General features: G+C 60.4%; 1 protein-coding gene across 5 annotated transcripts; it reads left to right on the top strand.

Annotated features, from left to right (window-relative positions):
• Nucleotides 1-3,976: 3,976 nt before the first annotated feature.
• On the top strand, nucleotides 3,977-25,899 carry RIMS3 (regulating synaptic membrane exocytosis 3). 5 transcript variants are annotated; one of them, XM_075438248.1, is made up of 7 exons: nucleotides 3,977-4,062; nucleotides 14,611-14,880; nucleotides 16,061-16,202; nucleotides 16,325-16,437; nucleotides 17,137-17,238; nucleotides 17,361-17,500; nucleotides 17,845-25,899. In XM_075438248.1, exons 2-7 carry the CDS (start codon nucleotides 14,661-14,663, stop codon nucleotides 18,055-18,057), a joined length of 930 nt encoding a protein of 309 aa, XP_075294363.1. In that variant the 5' UTR covers nucleotides 3,977-4,062; nucleotides 14,611-14,660; the 3' UTR covers nucleotides 18,058-25,899. The 5 variants fall into 5 exon arrangements, with proteins under 5 accessions (XP_075294363.1, XP_075294366.1, XP_075294368.1 ...); XM_075438251.1 differs by lacking the exon at nucleotides 3,977-4,062 and adding an exon at nucleotides 5,131-5,156; XM_075438253.1 differs by lacking the exon at nucleotides 3,977-4,062 and adding an exon at nucleotides 5,133-5,156 and having other exon boundaries at nucleotides 14,711-14,880.
• The last annotated feature ends 94 nt before the right edge of the window (nucleotides 25,900-25,993 follow it).

Below are 25,993 nucleotides of genomic sequence, written 5' to 3'. Positions count from 1 at the left end.
GGTCCGGCATGGCTGCTGCGCTTCCACCCCCCATTTCCATGGAGTTCCCAAAATTGGTGATGTCTGCTGGTGAAGTTTCCGGCATGGCGGTTCGCTGTTGGGGCTCTGCGCCCTGCGTGAGAAGAAAATCCCTCCAGTGTCACAGAATCACAGAATGTTCGGGGTTGGCAGGGCCCTCTGTGGGTCACCCAGCCCAACCCCCTGCCGCAGCAGGGTCACCCAGAGCAGGCTGCACAGCACCGTGTCCAGGGGGGAAAGCGTCCTGCAGACACAGAGAGTTCGGGGCTGTGGTTTCTGTTGTGTGACATTTGCCCGAACGTAGGAACCGGGACAAAGTTCTGCATACGCTGCGGTTTCAGCGCTCGGCTGCCCTGAAGACTACGTGTTGGCGCTGAAGTGGGAGAGATCTGGCAGCGAATCCCTGCAGTTTTATTGAAGCTCTTGCAACTTTGTGATCTCAGGGCACTTGCGAGGCAGCCAAGAAAAATAAAAGCCGTGCTAGCTGGGGTTTTTCATCAATTCTCACACTTCCTAAGCTAGCCTCCTTTTGTTGTAACGTTTGAAGGTGATGACATGCAATGCTACAGGGCCCCCCCCCAGAATGACTCATTTAGAAATCAATTAGCCAGCACCGCTGCTGACTTTGCTGCCAGGCACAGCTGTCAAACCAGCCAGCTGTTTTTCCTGCCAGGGACCAGGCCCCATGCGAGGGGTTTCTGCACAATGCCCCGCTCCTCCTCCCGCCGAACCCTTTTGTGTGCCGTTGCGCTGCGCCCGTGATGCTCCGTTTCCTTCCCACCTGCTCCCCCGGCAGCAATGGAGGCATTGTCTGGAGCCCCAAGGAAGATCGCAGCCATCTGCAAACACAGAGGTCTCTGTGTCAGCCTGCCCGAGACGTGGAGGAGCCAAGAGAAACAAGACAGATTAAAAAAAAAAAAAAAGTAAGCGCTTTTCCACTCTCTGCTTTATCGGTGCTTGCATAAATTTGTTCGTCATTTGTTGAGTTCGCACTTAATCAGCATCTGCTATCTGCTCGGCCGATTCCCTGCCGTGCCGGCAATGGAACCCTGAGGAGCTGTGCCGCGCTGACGGCACCCCGGGGCCAGGTTTTGGACGGGCTGAATTTGTCTGACGCTGAAGAAAATCGTCTCTTAGAGCAGAGGGGACGTGCCTGGCCCTTCTGGTCGGCTCAGCCCCCTCCCGCCCCCCGGGACGGCCGTTACAGCAGTCCTCTGGACTCATCCCAGAGAAGCTTGTGCTTTGGGGCTATTATTCCCAAGCAAAGAAAAGTGTAGAAAATTAAAACTTGAGTATAAATTATGCATGGACATGGACACACTGCCTTGTAGATTTTGGGGGAAAAAGAGGTTATTTAGGGCCAGATTTCAATGCTGTTTGTCCTGCAGGCTGCCCCATTGTGGCACAGCTCAGTTCACACCTGATGCCAGGCTGCAAACCTGGCTCCTAACCCAGCTTGCAAGTGCCACATCCCACCTGGTACATCTCCTCGCTGGGGACCATCTGTGTGATGTCTCATTATATTTAAGTTAAGAGTATACCTCAACATGCCCGTACACGTACACACAATTCTGGAGGCCCTGTAGAGAGCTTGTCTTCGGCATTGAAAGTAAAAGCCAGAAGGATAATTTGACACAGGAGAGATGATGGTTTGAGTGTTGCCAAGGGATTCTTCAGGAGCCCGAAAGGCTGAGGGACAATCCGGTGTCAGCCCCGGCGCTGCGGGTCGCTGGCAGCTTGAGCACTCGGGCAGCTTGGGGTTCGAACGCGGCTCCTGGCACAGCAAGGTGCTTTTACCTGCTCTGGCTGAGGAGCCCCCCGCCAGCCATCACCCCTCCCAGCCCTCCGTCTCCAGGGCAGAGACCAGAGAAGCCATTAAAGCCCCCCAGAGTTATGAAGCCTAACACAGGAGCTGCCTGTGAGCCCCTCAGAGCTGAGAGGCCCCGTTCCCAGGTGAGCTCCACCATCCCGCCGGCCGCAGGGAGAGGCTGCAGCTCGGAGCTGGGATGCGGTTCCGGTTCCGTGGTCCCGCTGCAGGACAGTGGGTTTCCCAGCGCCTGCAGCCTCCCGAGGAGGAGCAGATGGTGTGCTAGTGCCTCTTGCCTGGCTGGTGCCCAGCTCGCATCAACCACGCTTGGCTTTCCCAGCAGGATACTGGTGAGCCCACGTGACCCGACTGCTCCCTGCAGAATGGCGAAAAGAGATTTTACAGCATCTTGGCGTAGCTCCTTCTCCTGCAAGAAGCGGGGCACGGCCCAGGAGCAGGAGGGCAGGCTGCGGAGCCGGTGCAGCACCGACAACCTCCCCGAGCGCCGGCAGCACGAGCTCAGCCTCTGGGCAAGGGCTCCAGCGGTGCCAAGGGGACAAGCCCTCGGCCCACCCCACAGCCTCGCCCTCTGGACAGGGACTGGTGCCTGCCCGGGGCAGCATTCTGGAAAACACTCTGCAAAACACGCTGGGCTTACCCAGTCCCAGCGTAACCCATCCTCTCCCCACAACCCTTCATGAGGTGCAGCCCTCTCCCTCCCCAAAAGCCCGGCCCCAGAGCCCTCAGCATTTCTGCCCCCTTGCCTGTGTTTTCTGTTGCCCGTCAATGTCTGCCTCTTGCTGGGACGACCCACAGCCACGCCACGAGCACGTGGCACCCGTGGGGTCTGCAGAACCCTGGGGTCACCGTGGTTTGGGGTGCCTATGATGGAGGGGCTTGCAAAGCCTCTTCCGCGCTTTCCGTTAACCCACGGCCATCACACGCCGCCGGGAGCCCCCGCAGTGCCGTAAAGCCAAGCCCCACGAATCCTCTTACGTGGGTTTTATCCGAGTAATCGCATTAAACTGCCCCCTTTTCGCCAGCACAAAACTAAAACGTGAAGGAGAAGGTGGTGAGGAGCTGACAAACCAGAGAGCTGAGCTCCTTAACCAATTAAGAGAAATTAGAGATGGGAGAGCCTGTGCAGGACCAAGCCCGGAGCTTCTGTCCGTCCTGCTCCGGGGAAGCGCTTCCCGGGGCATCGGCTGTGGGGGCTGCGGGTGCCGCACACCCCGGCCCTGAGCGTGCCGGGACGAGCCCCGAGTCTCTCCTGGCAGGAGCTCGGCGAGGGATCCTGGAGCAACCTGTCGGGGGAAGCAGAAAACCAGTCAGTCCGAAAGTTTCCTACCAATCAAACTGAAAACTTTGTCATTAGTGTTTTATTATTGCCACGAAACTTCACGTTTTATCATCAAAATGTGGCAGCTGAAAAAAGGAGGAGAGGCTTTTCACCATCGAGGCATGTGTTTTCACCGGCTCTGCCCTCGAAACAACGCGTGCCCAGGACTGACACTTTCCCCACAAAGCTGGAAGTTTGCTTTGATGAAATAGCCTTCCCTACTGAGATATTTTCAGCCAGTTTTTCTAAATATTACTCATAAAGGCCCCCTCCAGACAACCTCTCTTGCTCCCTGAGTTTGTTTATATGCTTTGAATTCTGTTAGGAAACCATCTCCCTACTTCAGCGCTGTTTTATCCAAGTTTCCATATTTAGTTCTTTCAGCTATTCCTGCTCCTTCACCAGCTTTCCCGTGCACAGCGCCGAGCCCCGCCGCATCCCGGCATCCCCCTCCCCTCCGGCAGCCGCCACGGGGGGAATCGCCCCCCACGCTCCCTGCGCCGACGGACGCCCGCTGAGCCCCGGACCCACCAGCTCACCCCGGGGACGCAGCCCCAGATCCCCCCCAGGCCCCGACCCCGACACGAGGAGCCCGGCGGAGGCTTTGCCCACGAGGGCCGGGTGCTTCCCCGCAGCGCGGGGTGCTGGTGGCAGCCCCGGGACCCCCGGCACAGCGAAGGCGGGGAGCCCACCCACCGGGAAATCCAAGCCCGGCGTTATTTTAGGGAGGGACAGAGTTAAAGCTGGCGAAGGAGGGTTTCCTCCTGGCACGTGGCTCCATGTCAGCCGCGGTGCGCAGCCTGCAGAGGCAACGCAGCGAAAGCACTTGAGGAATTTACCATGAGTAAAAAGAGCCGCTGCTTCGCGAGAAATTAGCGTTCTCATCCAGGGAGCCAAGGTGAGTCCAAGGGCAGCGCGGGAACCGGGGCTGCATCTCCGCTCAAACTTGCTCCTTCGGGAGGAACGAGGGCACGAGAAGCGTCCCCTCGGTCCCCGTCCCCCGGGAGGGCCACGCTCGCGATCCAGCCGCAGCCCAGAGGCTGGGGGCACCAGGAGGCGGCGGGGTGGGAGCCGGGAGGTTTATGGAGGCCCAGGCTGAGCGGGGACCGACCGGCAGCGCTTCAGGTCTGGCTGGAGGCTCCTGCGTCTCGTGGGCAGCCCTGGGGGTCTGGGGTCTGGCTGGCGACGCTTGGGGTCCGGCTGATAGCAGTGGGGTCTGGCCGGTAGCTCGTGGGGTCCAGCTGGTGGGAGAAGGGTCAGGCTGGCAGCTCTTGGAGTCCGACTGATGGGTGTAGGGTCTGGCTGGTGACTCTTGGGGTCTGGCTGATGGGTGTAGGGTGCAGCTGGAGGCTCTTGGGGTCTGGCTGGCAGGTGTAGGGTCCTGCTTGAGGCTTTGGGGTCCAGCTGATGGGTGTAGGGTCTGGCTGGTGACTCTTGGGGTCTGGCTGGCAGGTGTAGGGTCCTGCTTGAGGCTCTGGAGTCCAGCTGACATGTGTAGGGTCTGGCTGGTGGCTCTTGGGGTCTGGCTGATGGGTGTAGGGTCTGGCTGGAGGCGTAGGGTCCTGCTTGAGATTTTAGGGTCCAGCTGATGGGTGTAGGGTCTGGCTGCAGGTTCAGGTTCTGGCTTGAGGCTCCAGGGTCTGGCTGATGGGCGCAGCTGGTGGCTCTTGGGGTCTGGCTGATGGGTGTAGGGTCCGGCTGGAGGCTCTGGGGTCCGGCTGGCAGGCGTAGGGTGCAGCCAGCAGCCCTCAGGGTCCGACTGATGGGTGCAGGGTCCGGCCGGTGCCTTTCGGGGTGCCACCGGCAGCTCTCGGCATGCGGCTGCTGGGAGCCGGGCGGCACCGGCCGCTTTCGGGGGGCACCCGGCACCCCGGACCCCCAGGGGGGTGCCGGCCCCTCTCCGCCGCAGCCCGGGCCCCGGGGCTCCCCCGCCCGCCGCTCCCAGCAGCCCGCCGGGGCCGAGGGGAGGAGCGGGCCCGGGCGGCGGCGGCGGTGAGTGCCCGCGGCGGCGGGGCGGGTGGGGGGGGGGGCTCCCGGGACGGCGACCGGCCCGGTCCCCGCGGGCACCGGCGGCGGACGGGGCCGCGCCCGCCTCGGAGCATCCCCGCGGGCGGCGGGGCGGGGGGGGGGGGGGGCAGTGATTTTTGGGGATGCCCATCGCGGGTGCGGTGCCCGGGAGGTGCGGGATGGGCGCTCCGGCAGCGCCGGGGCGGGGGGGTCCCCACCCCCGGGGGGTGGTCCCGGTGTTCCCCCCGCACCCCAGCGCTGCCGACGAGATGCACCTGGCACCCCTAAAAAATACCCCAGGCTCCGAGTAGAGACGTGAACACCCCAAAAACATCGCTGCACCGAAAATGTGGCGCTTCCCCACGGGGGGGGCTGCAGCCGTGCTCCCCCCGGCCCCGCGGGCTCCCCGGGCGGGTGCTGCCGGGGCTGCTGTACCGGGCAGCATTTCCCAGCCAGCGGCTCGGGACCGGGAACGCTTTCCCGTGCCATCCATCATCCCCGCTGGGAGCCCGTTGACGTCAACCCCGTCCCGTGCACACCGGGGAACGGGGGCTAGGGACCGGGGAAAGCGGGGGGTCCTGCCCGGGGGTCTCATCCTCGCACCCAGCACCCCACGTAACGCTAGCGCTCACCTCCCGCCGGCGTCTCCAGCCTGTGCTTCGTACGCCGGTTTGACTCCGCTCGATCCGGAGAGCCCGTTCTGCCCGCCGAGGCCTTTTGGGCAGGTGCTGTAGGGAAATCCTTTAGAGAACTGGTGAGGAGGAGTGAAAAGATGCCCTGGGGCAGGCAGAGACCCCCGGGCTGCTCCCCACTTGCTATAAGGGGGGGGTCACAGCGAGTGGGGAGAAGCCCGAGGGCAGCATGGGCATCGCTTGTCCCCTGCGGTAGGGAAGCACCCGAACGGGCACGGGCCTGGCCAGCATCTGCTGAGCTGCTGCGGAGCGATGGCTGCTCCGCGCCTCGACGCGGTCCCCAGAGCCGGTGGCACGGCATGGGTGCTCACACTGAGCCGCAGAGTTGTCCCCAGGGGAGGTGGCCGCTGTGCCAGGCTCCGTGATGGCCGTGCCCGCTCCCGGGGAGCGTGGTGAGGGGTCTTCTGAGGCCGAGCAGAACAGTTAGCCCTGGGCTGAGCTGCATCACTCGGCGCACAGGGACCATCCTGGGGGGCTGCGCTGCTTATTCACGGTGTGCCGAGAGCCGGCGATCCCCTGGGGACAGCGGTGCGGGGATGGGCTTCACCCGCAGCGCCAGGCACAGCAGCCCAGGGTGGGCCCTGCGCTGTAGGGTGAGGGGCTGCCTGCCCAAACTGGCCCTGGCACGGCCGGCTGCCTGGCACGGCCCCTTCCCTGAGCTGCTCCTGCACCTCTCGCCTCCAGCCCCGATCTCAACGCGTGCCCGTTCTTTCTCCATCGACGCCTCTCGAGTGCCAGCCCTTCCGCTGTGCTTTCGCATCTCTCCCGGGGAGCGAAGGGTCTCCTCAGACGCCCCTCTGCGAGGGCAAACGCCTGCCAGGTCCTGCATCCCAGCGCTCCTCTCCACGGGCACAGCGCTCCCAGGCTCTTGCTTCAGCCCCGCGCCAGCCCCATCCTCGCAGCGCCAGTCGCAATGCCCTCTGCCCATGTCCCACAGAGGCTGAGATGGCAGCGTCCCGGTCTGCCCCTTGCACCCCAAGTCAGGGGGCAAATCCCCAGCAGCTTCCCCCGCACGCCCCAGGTCTGTCCGCCCGCAGCTTCTGCTCTCCTCAAGCTCAGCCGTGTCAGCCCGCGCGGATCGGGCCCTTCGTGGGCCTCGCACCAGCTCTCCCCGCACCGCAGCCCTCCGGGAAGCATCACGTTGATGCAAGATGCAGCTGAAGGTTATGAAAATGCCCAATTTTCCTCCTTATTAAAACCCAAGCTGCGCAGCACCATCTCCTTGCATCCATTTCAATGCACTTGAAATGTTTTGTCACAGCATCTCGAGTGGCAGGGAAACAGGCTCTCCGAGTAATTATTTTGATGTGATTCAGTGCAGGATTGACAGCCCTGCTGACACCCCGCGCTTGCTGCCTGCCGGGTTCAGAGTCCCCCCGCCTGCCCCGGGACGCTGTGTTGGACTGCGGAGGGAGGGCGGTGGGATTCTCCCTGGGCTCCTCGTCCTTCCCGCAGACTCCGGGAGCTGGAGGTCTCTCAGCCTGCGAATATGTTGCGCCTATTTTCGTTGTTGGGCGGCGATGCGAGAGCGTTCGGCCTTCTCTTGGGGCACGCTTGCGCATCGCCCCTGTCCCCAGCCCAGGCACGCGGGCTCCGGTGAGTGGTGCCTCGCCGGGAGCAGCTGCTCCGTCAGCCCCCCCTCCTGCTCTGCCGGGGGTGCCGGTGTCGGCCCCCGAGAGCCGCCCCGGCTCCTCTCACCAGGTCGGGCGCAGACCACGGCAGAGCAATGGGTGCTCGCCATGGGCAGTGCCAGGCTCCTGCCGTCTCTTGGCATCGCTCCGGCTCACAGAGTCTTCCTACAGCAAGCAAGTTTTCTGCTGATCCCTTAAGAAGCTTTGCTAGAATAGTGCAGTCTTAGCATTTAAAAAGCAACTTTTTCTGCAAACAGCCTGCCTTACCCCTGGCTCCTGCTGGGCTCTGGAGCGAGCTGGGACCTGCGGGCTGGATGCAGCCTGGCAGGGTGGATTGGACCCGGTCGGACAGGGGCTGGGCTGCTGGCACCAAGCTGCCACGGGGCCACGTTCACCATCATCCTGCTGGGCACGGAGCTGGGGGGCCCGCGGGGAGCGTGGGTGGGTTTGGTTGCCCATCCTGGGGCTGCAGGGCTGGCAGCTTGGTCCTGGGGAGCCCAATGCAGGGCTGCAGCTGGGCACCTCTGCTGCGAGCAGGCTGGAGTGGCCGGTGCCAGGAGGTGGTCAGCACGCGGGTTTGAACCCGAGGGGACTTCACAGCTCTTCACCGATGCGGGATGCTCAGCCCCTGCAAGGCAAAGCGATATTTGCAGAAAGGGGAGGGAAAGGGGGGGCTGTGGGGTGCTGGCTGCCGGTGGGAGGAAATCAGATGTTCTCTGCAAGAAGAGCAGCGCTGGTAGGAGCAGCAGAAAGCCAGAGCTGATCGCAGTCCTTCCCCCGGAGGGAGCAGCTCCATGAAATATTGATGGGATTCACACGCAGCAGCCGAGCGGTGTGAGCTGCATTGCAGAGCTTGGAGCCGTGCAGCCGGGAAGGCGGCGGCTGCTGGGGAGCGGGAAGAGCTCCTGCCCACAGCCCCTGCGCGCCGGTGCCAGCCCCGGCCCCGTCACGGCGGGGCAAGCCCTCAGCGCCTGAGCACAAGGTGGGGTCTGAGCACTGGTGACCCTGTCCCCAACCCATCCCAGGGGCCACCAAAGGCCCTGGACTGGTTTCCTACGTCCCCGCTGCCTCCCTGTGGAAGTGGCCCAGTTTCTGGAGCCGCGTGGCCGCGGCACCGTGCTACCCAAGGCTGCTGCCAGCGGCCACGCGCCTGCTCGCGCACGTCCCCGGCGAGGTCCTGCTCCCTCCCAAGCTGCCCATCACCACCAAAACCAGCGCCAGGGCACCGAGCTGTGCCCTGAGGGAGCCTGGCCCGGGCAGCATGGCTGCAGGATGAGACCGGACCGCCGGTGCCATGAGCCCTCGCCCGCCGGGCGGCCAACCCAGCAGGCCGGGCTCAGCGGGAGCCGGCCGTCCCCCAGCCACAGCCCCGCCGGGTGGCTTCTGCTCCTCTGATTCTTTTATGTTGCCAAGGAAACGATGGGGTTCAGCACAGATCTGATTTAACCGAGCGGCAGACGTCACGCAGGGACCTGGGGGAAAGGGACGGCGCAGTCAGGGCACTCGCCCTGGGCTCCGGCGTCTCGGAGGGGGCTTCGCTCGCGATCAGGGTACCAGGCAGGGGCAGACGTGGGTGCCCCCAGCTCTCACACCCGTCCCCCCACCCAGTGAAAGATGGCTGCAAGGTGGGTGCAGGAAGGTGCTGTGTTTCTGTTCGTCCCTCCCGGAGAAGCTCGATCCCTCGTGGTGGTGCTCCCGGACGGATCCCATCTGCTGGAGCTGCAGCACCCAGGCCAGCTGGAGGTGGACACAGCCGGGCTGAGGAAGATGCACCCTCCAGCACGGGACAGTCGGTTCTTGTGGGTCCCTGCTGCTCTGGAGACCCTCACACAGGGCTACAGCTCCAGTTGTCTCTCACAGTGGGTCCCAGCGGTGTTCCCAGTCCATCCCCATGCACAGGAGCAGCATGGAGGAGAGCGCCCAGAGCAAAAGGCTGTTCAGACCCAACTCACTCCCAGGCTTGAGGAGCACCATCCCACCGCTTATCCCAGCGGAGATGTGATGTGCTGCTTGGGTCACTGGAAGAGCTGGTCTCCATGAAACCATCTCTCAGCCCTTGGGGACATCCCCAGGCCACAGCGCTGGCTGCTGTCCCCACCATCCCACCGAGGGGTCTGCACAGGGGATCGAGCTCTTTGCCCACACCGCGACCACCAGCACTTCCCATCCCGCTGGAAAGCCTCCGGCTGCCCCAGACGAACCGGGCTGTGTGGTCACCTCCTCGGCCAAGCCCCGTGGGCCAGGGCACTGCTGACACAAGCAGCTCCCGGTGCTGCTCCACCATCCCTCCTGGGGAGCAGCTCCAGCGCTGGATGGAGGGGCTGAGCAGCTCCGCTGTTTCGTCCTCCGGCTCCCACCCGAGCGCAGGTGCCTGCCTTTTGGAGAATTGTCCACCCTGGAGCAACCCAGCAGGAGCACGCTGTGGAGTTCACCCCACGGCCCTCCTCCTCCTCGCCCCGGGCGCAGGCTCACCAGACCTCGCTCACACACGTCAGGGCTCTTGCCAGGCGCACAGGCTGGGGCACCCCGGGCAGGAGCTGCTCCCGCCGATCCCCGAGGACGGCCCCATCCAAACTTCTCGCCTCTAAACTCCCCTTTTCCCGCAGACAGAGAGCATTCAAACCCATCCTTTAATTCCAAGGTTTCGGTCTCCCCTGGGGGTTGTGCAGGAGGATTAATGCTGTGCCAGCAGCAGGTTTGAGCCAGAATATGACTTTTACAACCCACCTGAGCAATGAGATGCATAACCCCACTAGCTGGAGTTACTTGCACGTCCCCAGCTCACGTGCACTGAATTAGGCCTCTTCAGGGGCAACTAAATTTATATGAGCAACTGCCTATCAAACCCAAAGCAATTAATTAGAATTAAGTACTTTTAGGGGAAATCAGCCCTTGCCTTACTTCCGGATACACGGAGGAGCGCGTGCTCGCGAGCTGCGCTGCTGCAGCTTGCCCCAGCGCCTTGTGCCCCGGTCAGGATTGGCAGACAGCAGAGCAGCAGCTCCAACAAGATTTTCTTTCCCCAAAATCGCTGATTTGAGGGCCTACCTGCTCCAGACGTCAGCAGCACTTCAGGCGCTCCCCCTCCAGCCCGGGGGCAGGAGGACCTGCCGCCCCACTGCCAGGGCTTCCCCACCCGTCTCTCCCTGGGGACACCCACAATGGGGGCTCTGAAGGAGCAGACAGTCCCCCCAGTCCCTCATCTCCAGGAGGCAGCAGCCCAGCCAGCCCCACCATGCTCATTTATCCCCTCCCTCCTCCTCCTCTCCCCACCCACCATCAGGGGCCCTTCCCCACCTGTGTGGGGGCACCCACCGGGCTCCTCCCGCCTTCCCCACAGCCTTTGCCAAAGCACCGAATTTCTCCCAGCAGTGTTTTGCCGCCTGTTTCTAGCTCGGTGGAATATTCGGGGCCAGGGCTCCCGCGCAGCCCTGCGTTGTTCCTCGCCATGTGCAGCCCCTGAGCCCCTCCGGTCCCTGGGACGCGCCGGCAGCGGGGCCGTACAGCCGCTCCCTGGGGTCACCCCCACCCCAGCTCCCCACTTTTCCTGGCATCCCCTGGCAGGTCCATGCCACCCAGCCGGGGGGGAACCCAGCGGGGCCATCGGACGCCCGAAGCCCCGCCACGGGGATGCCCCCAGCCCCACCGAGACACATCCCACCCCGCTGGACCGCTCTGCCCTGCTCGGGGCTGGGAGGAGAACTGGGTCAGCGGTGTAACCATGGAGATGCTGAAGGAGATGCTGAAGCAGCGCCAGCACAGCCCCGCTCTCCAGAACCCTGTAAAGATTAACCAGCCCCGTCACCCTCCGTCTCCCGCCGGGGACGGGGCTGGGGGGCTGAGCAGGCGCTGCCCAGTCCTCCGCCGCCTGCACAGGGAGGTAAGATGCCCCCGGTTCCTCTTTTCCTTCGGGGTGCCAGTGTGGGGAGGGCTGGGCCCCAGCAGCCTCACCGCAGCGGCAATCGAAATGCAACGGGGAACCCGTTTTCCTGCCGGTCTTGCTGGTCGACGCGTCGTGCATCGATGCCGGGCGCTGGTTGCGTGTCGGCCGGGCAGCCGAGGGATGCTCCAGCCGTGACGGCTCTCCCGGCTGCTCGGCCGGTGCCCGGTGGCTCTGTGCATCCCGCAGCCGTCCCAGCCCGCGGGGGAACCGGGGCTGGCTGGCGGGAGAACTTCTCGGCGCTCACGGTGCTGGTGGTCGCTTCCCGCAGGGACGGTGCGTGGCGGCGGCGGGGAGCGCTGGCGGGGGCTGCGGGCTCGGGGGCTCGGGGACGTGAGCCCAGGCTTGGGGGCTCGGGGACGTGAGCCCGTGGCAGGGGAGGAGGGGGCTTGCGTGAGACCCAGCCGCTGCTGGAGCGGTGTGGCGGCTTGAGAGTCCCGGTGTTTTGTGATATAGAGAATAAATAAAATAGAAAGGGGTGGGGGGGGTGAAGGGAAGCTGGTGCTGTTCCCTGCATCCCCCGCCCGCTGCTGGGGAAGGGGCCGGGAGAGGCAGCGCCAGGGGTGCTGTGCTGGCAGGGTGCTGAGGCTGGCTCGGCGGCGGGAGCTCTTGGTGCTCGGGCACGGTCTCCGGCCGAGCTCGTCTCAGCAGCGGGCACCGAGCACCTCCCTGATCGCCCACCCGCTCTCCGCAGAGGCCAGGAGCAGATCGTGAAAAGAGATAAGGGGTAAAAATTACAGGCAGGGTGAAGAAAATCCTTTGGGCTGAGGAGCCCCCCGTCCTTGGCAGCGGATTATCCCTGTGCGTGTTGCGTTGGAGATGATCCCATTAGCGCTGTGCCCTCCTGATCTAATTTGCTCCCACCAGAGCCCGGTGCTCTCCTGGCAGCTGCAGCGCCGAGCGGGGAGAACGGCAGCAGGAGCCCTTTGTGTTTTCCTGGCCGTAGAAAGAACGGGGCTGGGCTGTGGCACAGCTCTTCTCGCCCGTAACGCCGCGCAGAGAGGCCTGAGCCGGGCGCCGTGCCCGGCTGAGCCCCCACGCAGGGGGACGTGCGCTGCTTTGGGCACAGGCTGACATCGGGTTTGCAGGTGGGGAAACTGAGGCACGGGGAAGGGAAGTGGCGTGCGAGCGAGGGTTGCGCTGGGGCTGCGGCTGGGGAAGCAGCTGGGATCCATTCCTCGCTGCCAGGAGCTGCAGGTGCTTCCTCGGAGTGGCCGCAGCGGGTTTGGAGCCTGGAGGGTGCTGGGAGAGCGGCTGCGGCCTTGGAAAATGCCCAGCTCAAAGGCTCACAGCATCACAGAATGGTCGGGGTTGGCAGGGCCCTCTGTGGGTCCCCCAGCCCAACCCCCTGCCCAAGCAGGGTCACCCAGAGCAGGCTGCACAGCACCACGTCCAGGCGGGGCTGGAATATCTCCAGAGAAGGAGACTCCACAGCCCCTCTGGGCAGCCTGGGCCAGGGCTCCGTCACCCTCAGAGGGAAGAAGTTCTTCCTCGGGTTCAGCTGGAGCTTCCTCTGCTCCAGTTTGTGCCCGTTGGCCCTTGTCCTGTCGCTGGGCACCACTGGAAAGAGTCTGGCCCCGTCCTCCTGACCCCCGCCCTGCAGATATTTAGAGGCATTTCTAAGGTCCCCTCTCAGCCTTCTCTTCTCCAGGCTGAACAAGCCCAGCTCCCTCAGCCTCTCCTCGCAGCAGAGATGCTCCAGTCCCCTCCTCATCCTCGTAGCCCTCCGCTGGACTCTCTCCAGTAGCTCCTCACCTTTCTTGAACTGGGGAGCCCAGAACTGGACAGAGTACTCCAGATGAGGCCTCACTAGGGCAGTGAGGTCCCAGAGGCTCCAGAGGTCCCAGAGGCTCCAGAGGTCCCCCAGGTAGCAGCTCAGTCCCGACCCCTCCTCGAGCAGACGCTGAGCGTAGGGTGAGCGCTGCTGGCGGCTCTCGCCCATCTCGGCTCGCCGTCGGCACGTGGCCGCGCCGGGCTGTCTCCGGGGCTGGTGCTCACCCCACGCCAGCAGCTCCATCCCAGGGGCTCGAGCCCTCGTGGCAGCGTTTGTTCAGCAGCAGAGGCAGAAAATCCCTCGTGCACGAGGGGAAGCGTGTGCTGAGGCCATGGCTGTGCCGGGGTCCCGCTCGGCAGCAGGCACTGCTGGGGGGTGGGAGCGCAGGGTCGCGGCCACGCGCTCGCCCGAAGGAGCCAGGGAGAACGGCAGCCAGAAGGGAAACGCGGGACGGCTGCTGCTCTCTGCGAGCTCATTAGTGATATTAATGACTAATTGCCCACTTGCCCCTGTTTGCTTCCTTTCTGTAGCTGATAAATCCACGAGTTGAGCGGTGCTGGAGCTGAGCCCGCGGCTCCTGTCTGGTCTCAGCCCAGCCGTGCCCCTGTGAAGCTCCTTCCCCCGATGGCAACGGCAGCAGAAGCCCCCCACCTCGCCCCACTCCCCCGTCCCCAGCCATAACTCATCCTCCACGTTGGCGCCCGTCTCTCTCTCGTAAAAGAGAAACATTTTTCCAGGCGCTGCCTCCATCCATTATCATAAAGTGGCTTCACTTGGCCTGGAGTTAATAATTCACCTTTCCTCGGAAGATGGATGCTCCCCACCCGCTGGCGTTGAAATATTCACAGGGAAGGGAAGGCAGCAGCCACTGCGCCGTGCCGGAGGGCTGGCAGCCGCCTCGCAGCCCCTGTCCCCAGCACCCCGGCGGGGTCCCCAGCAGCAGCCCGGCGGGGTTTGCTGTGCCGGGGCCGGGTCCCCCGTGGCAGGCAGCCGTGGCGGGCTGGAGCACGTAGGGATGCTGCGGTCGTGGTTCGGAGAAGGAGGCACGCAGGAGGGTCTTGGCTGGTGGAGATTTCGGACACCTTCGGCGAGGGTGGATGGGGCTGTCCCCAAGCCTCAGGGTCCCCTCCTGCTCCCGAGCCGGGCGGGCTGTGACGCAGCGAGCCCTCTGCCCGCCGGTGGGTCCCTCCCGGCTGCCACGGGGTGGGGGGTCCTGCACCCCTTCCCTCGCCGCACCCTCTGCCACCGAGAAATGGTCCCGGCGGGTTGTGCCACCGGAATTTCATGGCTTCAAACGTGCCTCTGTCCCCGTGGGGCTGCGCTGGGTGGGACCGCGGTGACACGGCCAGTGCCACCGCCCGGCGCTGCTGGCCTTGACGCGTCCCCTGGCTTCCCCCCGCAGCTGATCCCACCGAGCAGAGCCGGGGCCGGCGAGCGTGCGAGCGGCTGACCATGTTCAACGGGGATGCCAGCTCCTCAGCGGCCAGGAATGTCGTCCGCAGCTCCAGCATCAGCGGCGAGATGTACAACATCGAGAAGAGCGCGCGGGGCAGCGCCGACTCCGTCACCGTGACCGCCAGCAAGAAGAGACGCTCCAGCCTGGGCGCCAAGATGGTGGCCATCGTCGGGCTGTCCCAGTGGAGCAGGAGCACGCTGCAGCTCAACCAGACCGGTGAGCTGCCGCCGCGGCCCCCCGCCCTGCAGCCCCCCAACCCCGGCTCAGCCCTTTGCTTTGAGGCGAGGGGCCCGCTCCTGGCTGCCCAAGGCAATGCTCTCGCTGGCAGATGAAGACACCCCAAAAAAAACCCCCAGAGTAAATCCCCCTCCCCACCCCGGCGCTTCTCCAGGTGCCAAAACCGTTTGCAGACGTGAGGAGGGGACGTTGCCGGAGCTCTGCCAGCGCAGGGGGCCCGGGCTCAGCATCCCCCCCCCAGTAACGGCCAGTCCCAGCTGTGGGGCTGCGGGCAGGGAGGGAGGGAGGGAGCTCGGAGAAAGGACTTGTCAAACGATCTGGCTCTGGGAAATATTTAAATGCTTAAAATAGCTTTCTAAGGGGTGGGGGAAACAAAAATCTCATTTTAGCGCAGGCTTTTTCTCTAGTTGTTGCTTTTTTATTCCGGTTCTCGTTGGCATTTCGTGATTCGGGAGATGTTCTGTGGAGAGAGGGGTTAACGGGGAGCCCTCCAGCCCCGCACATCCGAGGTGTTTCTGAAGGGCTACGATCATCACCAAGCGCCGGAGCCAGGCAGAACCGCACCCGGCGATGGCGGGACTGGGACCCTCCCGGCCGCCGGTGCCCAGGGGAGCAGCGCCCGCTTCGGGGGGCTGCTGGGGTCGGGCAAATGCTCCCACGGGGCAGCCCCGGTTCGCGGGACCAACCTGGCTCCCTCAGCAGCCGCCGCGGCACGGTGCTGACACCCACACTCACGTGGCGGGAGCGGGGCTGCCAGGGCTGGGTGCTCGTGCCATGGTCCTCCTCCTGCCATGTGCCACCGCCTGGGACACGTGGCAGCGGGGACGGCGGAGTCCAGCGGGACTCGGCACGTGGGGAGATGGCTGAGGTGCGGATGGGCTCTCAGCTGCGCAGAGGCACGACGGCATCGGTGCTGAGCGAGGGCTGCCGGGAGCCGGGGCTGCGGTGCGGGGGCAGCCCGTGGCTCCCCAGCACGGTGTGAGCGGCGCTGGGACCTGTGCCCGTGTAGGGTGCTGCAGGGATCATCCCCTGGGAGAGGTGGCAGAAATCACAATGAGTAACGCGCATGGGGAGGCTCCGGCCGTGCACGGCACCCCAGGTCTTCTGCTTGATGCCCGTCCCCCCTGTTCCTGGGCTCACCTCCTGTCTCGGCTTCCAGAGGGTGGCCCCAAAAAGCTGCGCAGCAACATCCGGAGGAGCACGGAGACCGGCATCGCGGTGGAGATGAGGACCAGGGTCACCCGGCAAGGCAGCCGGGAGTCCACCGACGGCAGCACCAACAGCAACAGCTCCGACGGCACGTAAGGCCCCGTGGGCTGGCACGGGGGGACGGGAGCTGGGCTGGGCACCCTCCCCGTGCTCCCGGGGGGGTCCTTGCTTGAGCCCGATGCTCCACGAAAGCCCTTTGCTCTCCCTGGCGCAGGTTCATCTTCCCCACGACCCGGCTGGGTGCCGAGAGCCAGTTCAGCAACTTCCTCGATGGGCTGGGGCCGGGCCAGCTGGTGGGGCGGCAGACCCTGGCCACCCCACCCATGGGTGAGTGCCAGCCAAGGGGGTCTCTGCCCGGGGGACAGCCCCAGCCCGCGGAGCGAGGGCTGCGTCCTGCCTGGCGCGGGGCTGGGCAGTGCGGGAGGATGCTCCGGCGAGAGGGAAGGGGCTGCAGGGTGCAAAGGGGCTCCGGGCTCAGGCTGGACCCCAGCAGCGTCCCTCGCTGCGGGCGCGTGCTGGGTCCATGCGTGGCTCCGAGATGCTCTGGCCTTCCCCTGCTGCTCCCACTGCCGGGCCGGCGCGCGGCTTGCGGGTGCTCTGCGGGAAGCAGCAGCTCTGCCTTGTCCCGAGGTCCCTTCTGCCCCTCGGCTGTGCATCCGCTCCTCCGAGCACCCCGCTGCCGAGGGGACCCCCCGATACCACGGTTTGTTCCAGTTTTCCCTTCTAAATCTGAAACGCTGATAGAAAGCTGCGCCCCACGTCTGAATTTCCAGCCCTGGCTGCTCCCAGGGCACACAGAGGGGTCTGCCCCGTGTCCCGCTGAGGGGCCGGAGCTGCCGGCAACGGGGAGAGCTGCCCCAGGGAGGGGGGCTTAGTAACCAGGACCCCCCAGTCCCCACAGCACAGGGGCCTGGTCCTGCTGGCCCCGCATCAACTTGGGTGGGAGGGAAGGGAAGAGGCTGCGCCCGTCCCTGCAGGATGTGGCCATCGGTGAGGGTGCTGAGCACATCTCGTCCCTCTGCCTAGGCGATGTCCACGTCGGCATGGCTGACCGGAACGGGCAGCTGGAGGTGGAGGTGATCCAGGCGAGGGGACTTATCCCGAAGATGGGCTCCAAGGCCATCCCTGGTAGGTGCCTGGAGAGGGAAGGGGGTCGGGGACAGAGGAGGGGTGATGAGGACGGGTGCTGTGCTGGGACCATCATGGGAGCCTGCTCCCAGCCAGGGTTTCTCACCCATTTTCCAACGCAGCCACCTACGTGAAAGTTTACCTGTTGGAGAACGGCGTCTGCCTGGCCAAGAAGAAGACCAAGATGGTGAAGAAAACCTGTGACCCGTCCTACCAGCAGCCTCTGCTCTTCGAGGAGAGCCCCCAGGGCAAAGTCCTGCAGGTGACGTACTCCCCGCACAGGTACCTGGGGACAGGGAGGGATTAGGGGAGCACAGAGAGGGCACAGAAACCCAGCGTCCTCGCCGCTGGCCTTCAGACCACAGCCTCCCCGTCCTCCTCATCAGGTGTTCAAAGAACGTGGAGGTGTTCAAAAAACGTGCAGGTGTAGCACTTCGGGATGTGGTTTAGCAGGCATGGTGGTGTTGGGTTGATGGTTGGACCTGATGGTCTTCGAGGTCTTTTCCAACCTTAACGATTCTCTGATTCTGTGATCACACGGAGTTTTCCCCAAAATTCCCAGCCGGCGTGCGGGGCAGCTCCTCCAACACCTCCTCTGCCCCGCAGGTCATCGTCTGGGGAGATTACGGGCGCATGGACCACAAGTGCTTCATGGGGATGGCCCAGATCGTCTTGGAGGAGCTCGATCTCTCCAGCGTGGTCACGGGCTGGTACAAACTCTTCCCCACCTCCTCGCTGGCCGACTCCAGCATCGGACCTCTGACGCGTCGCCTCTCCCAGTCCTCCCTGGAGAGCTCCACCAGCCCCTCCTGCCCGTAGGTCGGGGGGAGAGGCTGGGAGGGGAAAGGAGATGTCCTGACCTACCAGAACTGTTAGTGGATAGCTGTAAATATCCTGTCTTTATTATTTTCTTTTTTTTTTTATCATTTTAAAAATCTCCTTCCCCAAACCAACCTCCTCTCCACGCGCTCCTCCCCGAGCACCCGTCCCAGCGCGCAGAGGGGGACATCGGAGAGGGAGCGAGGGCCGTGAGTTTTGGGGCAGGGGGAAGGAGAAGCTAAAGGAACCCCCCTCGCCGTGAGGCAGCCCGAGGGCCACGACTGCCGGCCACCCCCGGGACCGTCACCGCCACGACCCAGCACCCGTCGGGGCGGAACCGCAGCGCCGCGTCGCTCTCCCGACCACCCGGCCAGCGCAGCTCGGCCCGGCTCGTTCAGCGCCGCCGCAAGCAGCGTGGGGACCAGGTTTCTTTTCCTTTGACTTCACTTCCTTGCCTCTGAGGAATAAGTCGCTTTTCAAGGAAAAAAACTCAGAAGAAAAATCCAACTCAGCACTACTATTTTCTTTTTTTTTTTTCTTTTTTTCCAAGGAATGTAGCATCTTTGATAATGTAGCTTGCCACGTGCTGACACCACTCACTCTGCAATATCTAAGGGACTCCGGACTGACCGGAAACATCTGCCAGTCACTTCCCGTCTTCGTTTTCCAACACAAATCCTGCCACACTGAGCAAGCACTTCTGGGGGCCATTTTTCCTTTTTTTTTTTTAATTTTTTTTTTTTTTCCTGGTAGCATGTAGCCTGCGACCAGTGACATTGCCAAAGCGAGCGAGAACAGAAGGTGCACTCACCTCACCGAAGCACACGCTGGTCTTATCCTCGTGTTTCACCACTGACCGTGGTCTTGTACAGCCAAAGCAAGACCCCAAATCTAAACTCTATGATGCCTCACGTGAAAATTGGAGTCAGGAGAAGGTGACCTGACGGAGCAGGAGTCCCGTGATGCTGGCTGATGGTCTGGCTCCCAGCCCCCTCCTCCCGTGAGGGCCAGGATGCTCTCCTCGGATCTGGGATGCTCTCCTCGAGGGCCGGGATGCCGTCCTTGGGGGCTGGGATGCTCTCCTTGGGATCAGGATGCTCTCCTCGATACTTGCATTTCAAGCAGGAGCAGAGGGTTTGCCAGACCCCGCGGCCGGACGCACCTTTCTCGAACTCTCGCCTTGTTGGTACGCTACAGGGGAACATCTCAACAGCATCTTCTGCTGATCTGGAATTAGGGTGACAGAGGTTACGAACAAAGGACTAGATGCTTTGACTTTCTTATCAGGATGAGTGTTTTGGGTTTTTTGTTTGTGTGTTTTGTTTGTTTGTTTTTAAAGCAGCATTTTGGTTCCCCCCGAGGGAACCAGTTCTTGTAGCAAAACCGAGAATTACGGAAGCTTTTTTTGAAGGTGCCTAATGAAATTTGCTGAAAATACTCAGGGGAGACACCACTAGAAACTCTGGTTTCTTCATAAGATATACTTAATGACTGTCCTGAAGGATCAGTTTCCAAAAGAGAGAAAAAAAACCAACACACCAAAAGATGAGCAGTCTTGAGACTGGAAGAGGACAAAAGGTTAACGGGGAATTTTTACCGACCAGATGGCTCTGACCTTCAGTCTTTAACACAGATCGACCCACAGCACAGCTGGGATTTTTTACAATTATTTATTGGCAGAGAATTTCACAATGCACAGAGCACAACAAAACCGACCCGGGGTTCTCCTGGCGACACCAGGAACGATGAACCAGCTCCAACCTGGTGCCACAACGGAACAAAACCAAACCTGAAGGAAACGACTGTTGTGACGAAGCCGTCCCCTCCGCAAAGCCAAGCCCGGGGGTCAGCAGAACTCCACCGCTCGGCGGCTGGTTTACCCGACACCGCCACGATTTTAGCGACATCACGTCAAGAAATTTCAGCTGCTGCCATGGACTTTGGGTCTTTACCAAACCAAAATCATCGTGGACCTCTGAGAAGAGAGCAGGCTGGATGCCGCTGGCCGGGGATGGAGAGGGCTCTGCTTCAAGGCCTCAACGCCCGCCTGGTGAAAGACTCAACCCTCACCTGCGAGAGCGGTCAGTGCTTTTCCACGCAGTACGCGCCGATCTCCGAGTGGCAATGCGTAGGGCCGTGGGACACGCAGCAGTCTCCAGCGGTTTGAGGAAGCAAACTCGGTGCCCTGACCACCGAAAGAGGAACAAGCAGTGCATGGAACACGATGGTCCTTCCAGAGCACGACGCAGTTACGCGAGGTCAACGATGTCCGGATGAGGCTATGCTTCCTCTGCCCCGGCGTGCTGGGTTGTTGAATATACCTGAGGGAAGGCATCTTAAGAGGAAAAGGTTTCTGCTCCTTCAAGCTAACGTTGTTTGCTTTTGCTTTACCAACTCTATTTCAACAGGAAAATGAACAACCTGCCTGTGGTGGGACAATAACCACGTCCACGGGGATGCGGAATAGCAGAGCAAGGAGCTCTGCAGGTATTTTCTGCTCCCTGGTGTGGACAAAGCATCCCACCCCCTTCCAGCACAGAGCTCGCAGGCTGGCAGTGCCTCCAGCGCATTGCAGAGCGTTGCTGCTCCCTCTCTCCATGAGCAGCATCACGCTTTCCTCGAGACACAGAGCAGCAGAGGAAGAGCGGCAGGAACACGGGACAGCCGGGCGCGCGCCCGCAGCAGCAGACGCCCGAGGTCTAGCAAAAGGCTCTCGGGTTCTGTGCCAGCTGAGAAACCTGCCCTTGCCGGCACGTGGAAAATCCAGAGGCAAGAACTATCACCGGGAAGGCTGCCTGGGCACTCTGGGGAACAGCAAAAACCCAAATACTTTAGCTGATTTTTTATCACAGATAGACTGAGGACGCCATGGAGGGTAACAGCGTAGCTACCCTCCCAAACGGCACCCCAGTTCTTTGCTGCAACGTGAGGGGTTCGTGGCGATGATTCCTCCTGCTGGCTGTGAGAGCGGCAAGGTGGAGCCACCGTGCCCATGACTTCCAACGACTGGCACCTACTCACGAGACGGACTGAAACCCATCCAAACCTTGACTTCTTCACGCTCAGCACTACGCGCCCGGTCGCCCCGGGAGCTGGTGCTCGCTCCTCTGGGATCACAGAATGGTAGGGGTTGGAAGGGACCTCCGAGGGTCATCTAGTCCAACCCTCCTGCCAAAGCAGGGTCACCTACAGCAGGCTGCAGAGGACCTTGTCCAGGCGGTTCTTGAATATCTCCAGAGAAGGAGAAGCATCTAGGGAAGCATCTGGGTCAGGACTCACCTCACCCACGTGTGGAAAAACTGAACCTGGAGCAGAGACCGAGTGTGCCGCGTTTACATCGCAACATCAGCAACTTCTCATTTCGTGATCCATCAGACCGTGTGTCAGATGTTTTCCCTCCTCAAACAACAACAAAGCCAAGACACCCAGTCGCTTTCTACACACCACAAAACCCACAAGCTTCTGGACTCCAGGTTTTTCTTCTGGGGGAATGTTTTATTGCAAAGGGCTTTTTTTTTAATGTAGGAAATGATTTGCAAAAGGTGGCTGCACTGACTAGGTGTCACGCGTTAGGTTATTTCCTCTCTTTCCTCCACCTTCCATCATCAAAGGAAATTCAAACCATTTGACTTTCCAGATATTTTCCTCTGGGAAGAACAATTAATATTAAACAGAGTCAGCTTTGCAGCCCATTTTGTACCCAGCACCCTGTGCTGGCAGCACACAGCACCCACTGGAGACCCACGAGACCTTACTATAGCACAGCTGGCAGCAGGTGCTGGTGCCAGCATCAAGGCACCCTACACGAGTAACAACAATGGATTTTACCAAAAATAGCCTTGAAATGATACTTAACCATGCCCTAAACTCTAGTAAAAAGAAGTCACAACTACGCAGCAAAGCACAGAAAACACTATGGGATTTCACACCCAGGCCTAAGCGATCCCTGGGTTTTCTGGAAGCCTGGAATGGGCTTGATTTGCCAAAGCTGAGCAGAAATTTTCTAGGGCACCAGAAGGCGGGCCAGGCTTCTGGGCTGAAGCAGAAATCAGCTCCTGTTTCATCGGCATCCTGGCATGTTGGAAGCACGGGGAGAGGATGCTTAGACATAGTTTTCCTGGAATCAGGCAAGACACAGAACCAATTACCTGGCCAGCAATCAGGAAACGAAACCTCTTAAGTGGCTTTGGAAAATGCCACAGAGCAACCGAGACAGTGGGCAGCATTCCTTCCACAGCCACCTTCTCCAGCTCCCCAAACCGCTCCTCCAGAGCGGTGACAGACGTAGCTCTCAACTGCACACAGGAGACCAGAAGCTGCCACAGGATGGGCTCAGGATTCCCCTCGCTGGCAGGGAATCACTTCTGCTCACCGTCGCCTTCCCACCACTGCTCCAGCAGCCACCAGACTCAAAGGCAAGCCTGCAGCCACACGCGTGTGCGCACATTGGTGCACGTGAGAGGTGTTAACACCTTTAAATACCTTCACTCGTTTAAGCGGGCTTGAAAATACTCAGCAGCAGCCAGTACAATTTCAGGGTCTTTCCTGATATAAGACCATTTATAAAAACAGCACTGGTGATGTGTTTTTCAGGCATAAAGAGTCCACCTTCTCTTTCCTTCCAGTTGAGTCAGACACTTCTCCGGAGATTGATGTGAAACGCTTGGACAATGCACATCTGTAACCACCTTAGGGGTGCGTGTTTGGTCACCGGTTTGGAAAATAACTGCATTTTAAAGGTCAAGGAACAGTGTTCAGGCACCGTTCTTCTTGATGGCCGAATTCAAAAGTCTAAATGTTTTGCATCACAGATGGAAAACGATATGCAGAGCTCGCTCTGCTTCCCTTTGGGTTTTCATGCCTCCATACAGATCTGCAACACGACCTTCAGTGAAAGCAAGGTTTGCATCCCGCGGTGCGCCAAAGGCACGAGGGCCCGCGCCAGCGTTTCTCTGGCAAAGCTGTTTCAACTGGAAGTCTTCCTTCTACTTCACCTTCACAAGCATGGGAAACCCCCAACTCCTGGCTGGTTGCTAGAGGTGCACGAGTCGTGTTTCTGAGCCAAGAAGAGTGTTGAAAAGCTGCGGAGAATTCTGATGGGAAGAGAGCACCTGCAATAAGCAGGGTTGGCATCAGCGGGGTAAAGCTGTGCTGGGTGTAACGCAGCCGCCGCTGCACAGAACAGACTACGGGAGCAGACGAGGCAATAACGCTCACCTTACCCCAGCTGGTCTGTTTTTGGGGGAGATTTAGGTTTTAAAAGCAGACTCGGAATAATGTACAGTAAAGGGCCTCAGTGTTTGTCTTGCTGTCTGAATAACCGCCACACTGTTTAGCCCCGATCATCTGCCTCGGGCACAGACACCGGGACGGAGCGCAGCAGCATCGCGGAACCCAGGAGCAAGCAGCTGGGTGCCGCAGCTGCCCCCAAGCCCCAAGAGCTGGTGTGACCACTGTGCCTGTCTGGAGCTCCGATGGTTGGTATACCTCATTTTCCTTTTATTTTTTCCTCTCTCCTTTCTCTCTGTTTTTTTAAGAACCAGAGCTTAGCGCACTCTCTCACATTCAGGTTATTTTTTTGTTGTAACTGTGCAATGAAGAGCATTAGATGGGGCGTGCATCTCCCACCTGCTCCCACGCTGGCTCCTGCGAGCCCGACCTCTGCTTCGTTTCGCACTTGCACTATCGATCACTGAGCTAAGGGCAAGGGCAGCGAGAGGCCGGAGTGCTTCTCCGGAGGGAGGGGCCATTTGGCCGGACAGTGGGTACCCCCCCTTCATCTCTCCTGTTGAAAAGCAGGGAGACAGACGGCAGCGATGCCGGAGGGCCTCCGGACGGAGCAGCACCCCCTTCCTGGGACCCAGCTGGCCAGGGACCCTCTTGAATGTTAGCACTTTGAAGTTGGTGGCCTTGTTTTCTTAAAAGGGCTTGATCTTTTCATGCAGTTAAAAGTAAATAATCTTCCCCATCATGCTGTCCTACTCCCCACCTCGAAATTAAGCGACAAGCAAGCACCTGGACCATTTAAGATATTATCCAGGACTCCAGAATCTGTCATTAATCTCAGAAGTTTATACCTCGAATATAAAAACATAGACATCTGTCTTAGTGACAACGCTTGGTAAAGTAGCAGCTCCAAGTTTCAACTGAACTTTGTCCTTGAATTTGATTACCAGCAGCACCAGGAAAAAAACAAAACCGAACCCACATAAGCACACAGAGAAAAGCACCAATGAATATTTTACAAGCAAACTGAAGCATTCATCCTATCAAAAGGTTCAGAATTTATATTCCCAGACAGGACATGTGAGGGATTTCATCGATACCTTACAAATCCTTAAACGCAGCCTATGCCTTTCAAACTGTTAGCCCCCTAACAAGCACGGGGGGCAGAACACTAATATGCCCTGGCAAAGAAAATTTACACACAAGGGTCCAAGATCATTAAAGGTACAAGGCAGTGAGAGCTGCACCCAAGCATTTCTACCCCCAGCCTTTCTCCTCCCAGTAGCTGCTCAAGAAGGCTGAGGAGTATCTTGACAGGGTGCATCACACGAAAGCGATACAACCGAGCAAGGACACAGAAATCTACACTTCACTTGCCACCCCAAAGCCCCCAACAAGTGGCACTGAAAATAATTACCTAAGCCAAGAGAGTCCCCTTAGAGTGGGAAATTGTCAGAACTCCATCCGCCACGAGAGAAGCGCTGCTGGAGCTTAGCCTGCAGTCCCAGCTGAAAGGTGGCAACAGACAGCCCACCCCAACCTTACGTCTTTGGGCAGCCGTGCCCCACGGGGAAGGGAGTCAGGGGCAGCGCTCGTAGGGACCGACACTCACCCGGGGTAGCTTTGTCCTTCTGGAAGCCAGGACGTCACCATGTTAGGGCACAGATCTGGCTGCCTTCACTTGCCCACTCGTAGTCTGTGATAAACTTTGCTTTGATGACAGATTCGCAAGTTTTACAACTCCACCTTAAAGTAAATGCCGCAGAGGGGTGAATCAGGGGGTCCTTTAAGCCCCAGTTCCACATTCAAGACAAGGGGATGGGCTTGTGATGGATATTTGAGAATGGTAATAGATTTAAAAAAAGCAAATGGCGATTTTATACCTGTGTTATGTAATGTTTTCTATGTGCGTGGTCTTTCTTAATGTAAAACTCTTGTATTTTTGTGGTTTATATGCAGCAGGACTGATGGCTGTGAGGGTGCACGCTATTTTGTAAAATATTCTTAGCCAGTTTTCCCAAGGAGGAAAAAACTGAAGTGTTCACATTTTCATTGGCTTGTACCTGCATGTACAGTATTGGGGCAGCAAGTGAAGATGATTAAAGCCAGCTTGAAAACTTCTCTCTGTGCTTGAGTTGCGCTTCTCAAAGCATCCAGCCCAAAACCACATCTGCAGGTTACAAAAGCCAAGCCTCCTGATATGCTGGGGAGGAAGGGAAGAGGAAAAAACCATCTCTTTTTCTGAAAAGAGCAGGTTTTGACCGAGGAAAGAAATACCATAATTGATATGCAAGCAGAGTACCATCAGCTCAAGGCTCACACAATTAGCTGAGCTCTCTCCCCTGCAGCTGCACATGGCCACCCACAAGCCTAAGGAAAACTGGCCTTCCTCTCTGTTCTTGAGGCAGCTCCTAACTCCCCCCAGCCTTTCATGTTCTCACTGTTACCACTTTTTGTAAAAGCTTCAGATCTACCTTTTGAACAGCCCTTGGCCAGGATTTGTTGCACAACAGCATAAAGCTGCAGTCCCGATGATCTGAGTTCTGCCTGCAGCCACGGCTGCAGGAACACTGCCTTCACCCCCCCACCCCCAGCTGCGAGTCTCTCTTGTATATAAAAGTGTCAACTGACCTGATTCTGCCTCTGCTGCGCCTGGTTCTTTGCGTGCCGATGGTCCTTCGCGTTCAGGCAAACACTGTTCCCGCCTGAC

Source organism: Opisthocomus hoazin, chromosome 17, assembly GCF_030867145.1.
Source record: "Opisthocomus hoazin isolate bOpiHoa1 chromosome 17, bOpiHoa1.hap1, whole genome shotgun sequence".
Taxonomy (NCBI): Eukaryota; Metazoa; Chordata; class Aves; order Opisthocomiformes; family Opisthocomidae; genus Opisthocomus; species Opisthocomus hoazin.
The sequence above is the reverse complement of the archived record's forward strand: the minus strand, read 5'-3'. Positions and strand labels throughout refer to the sequence as shown.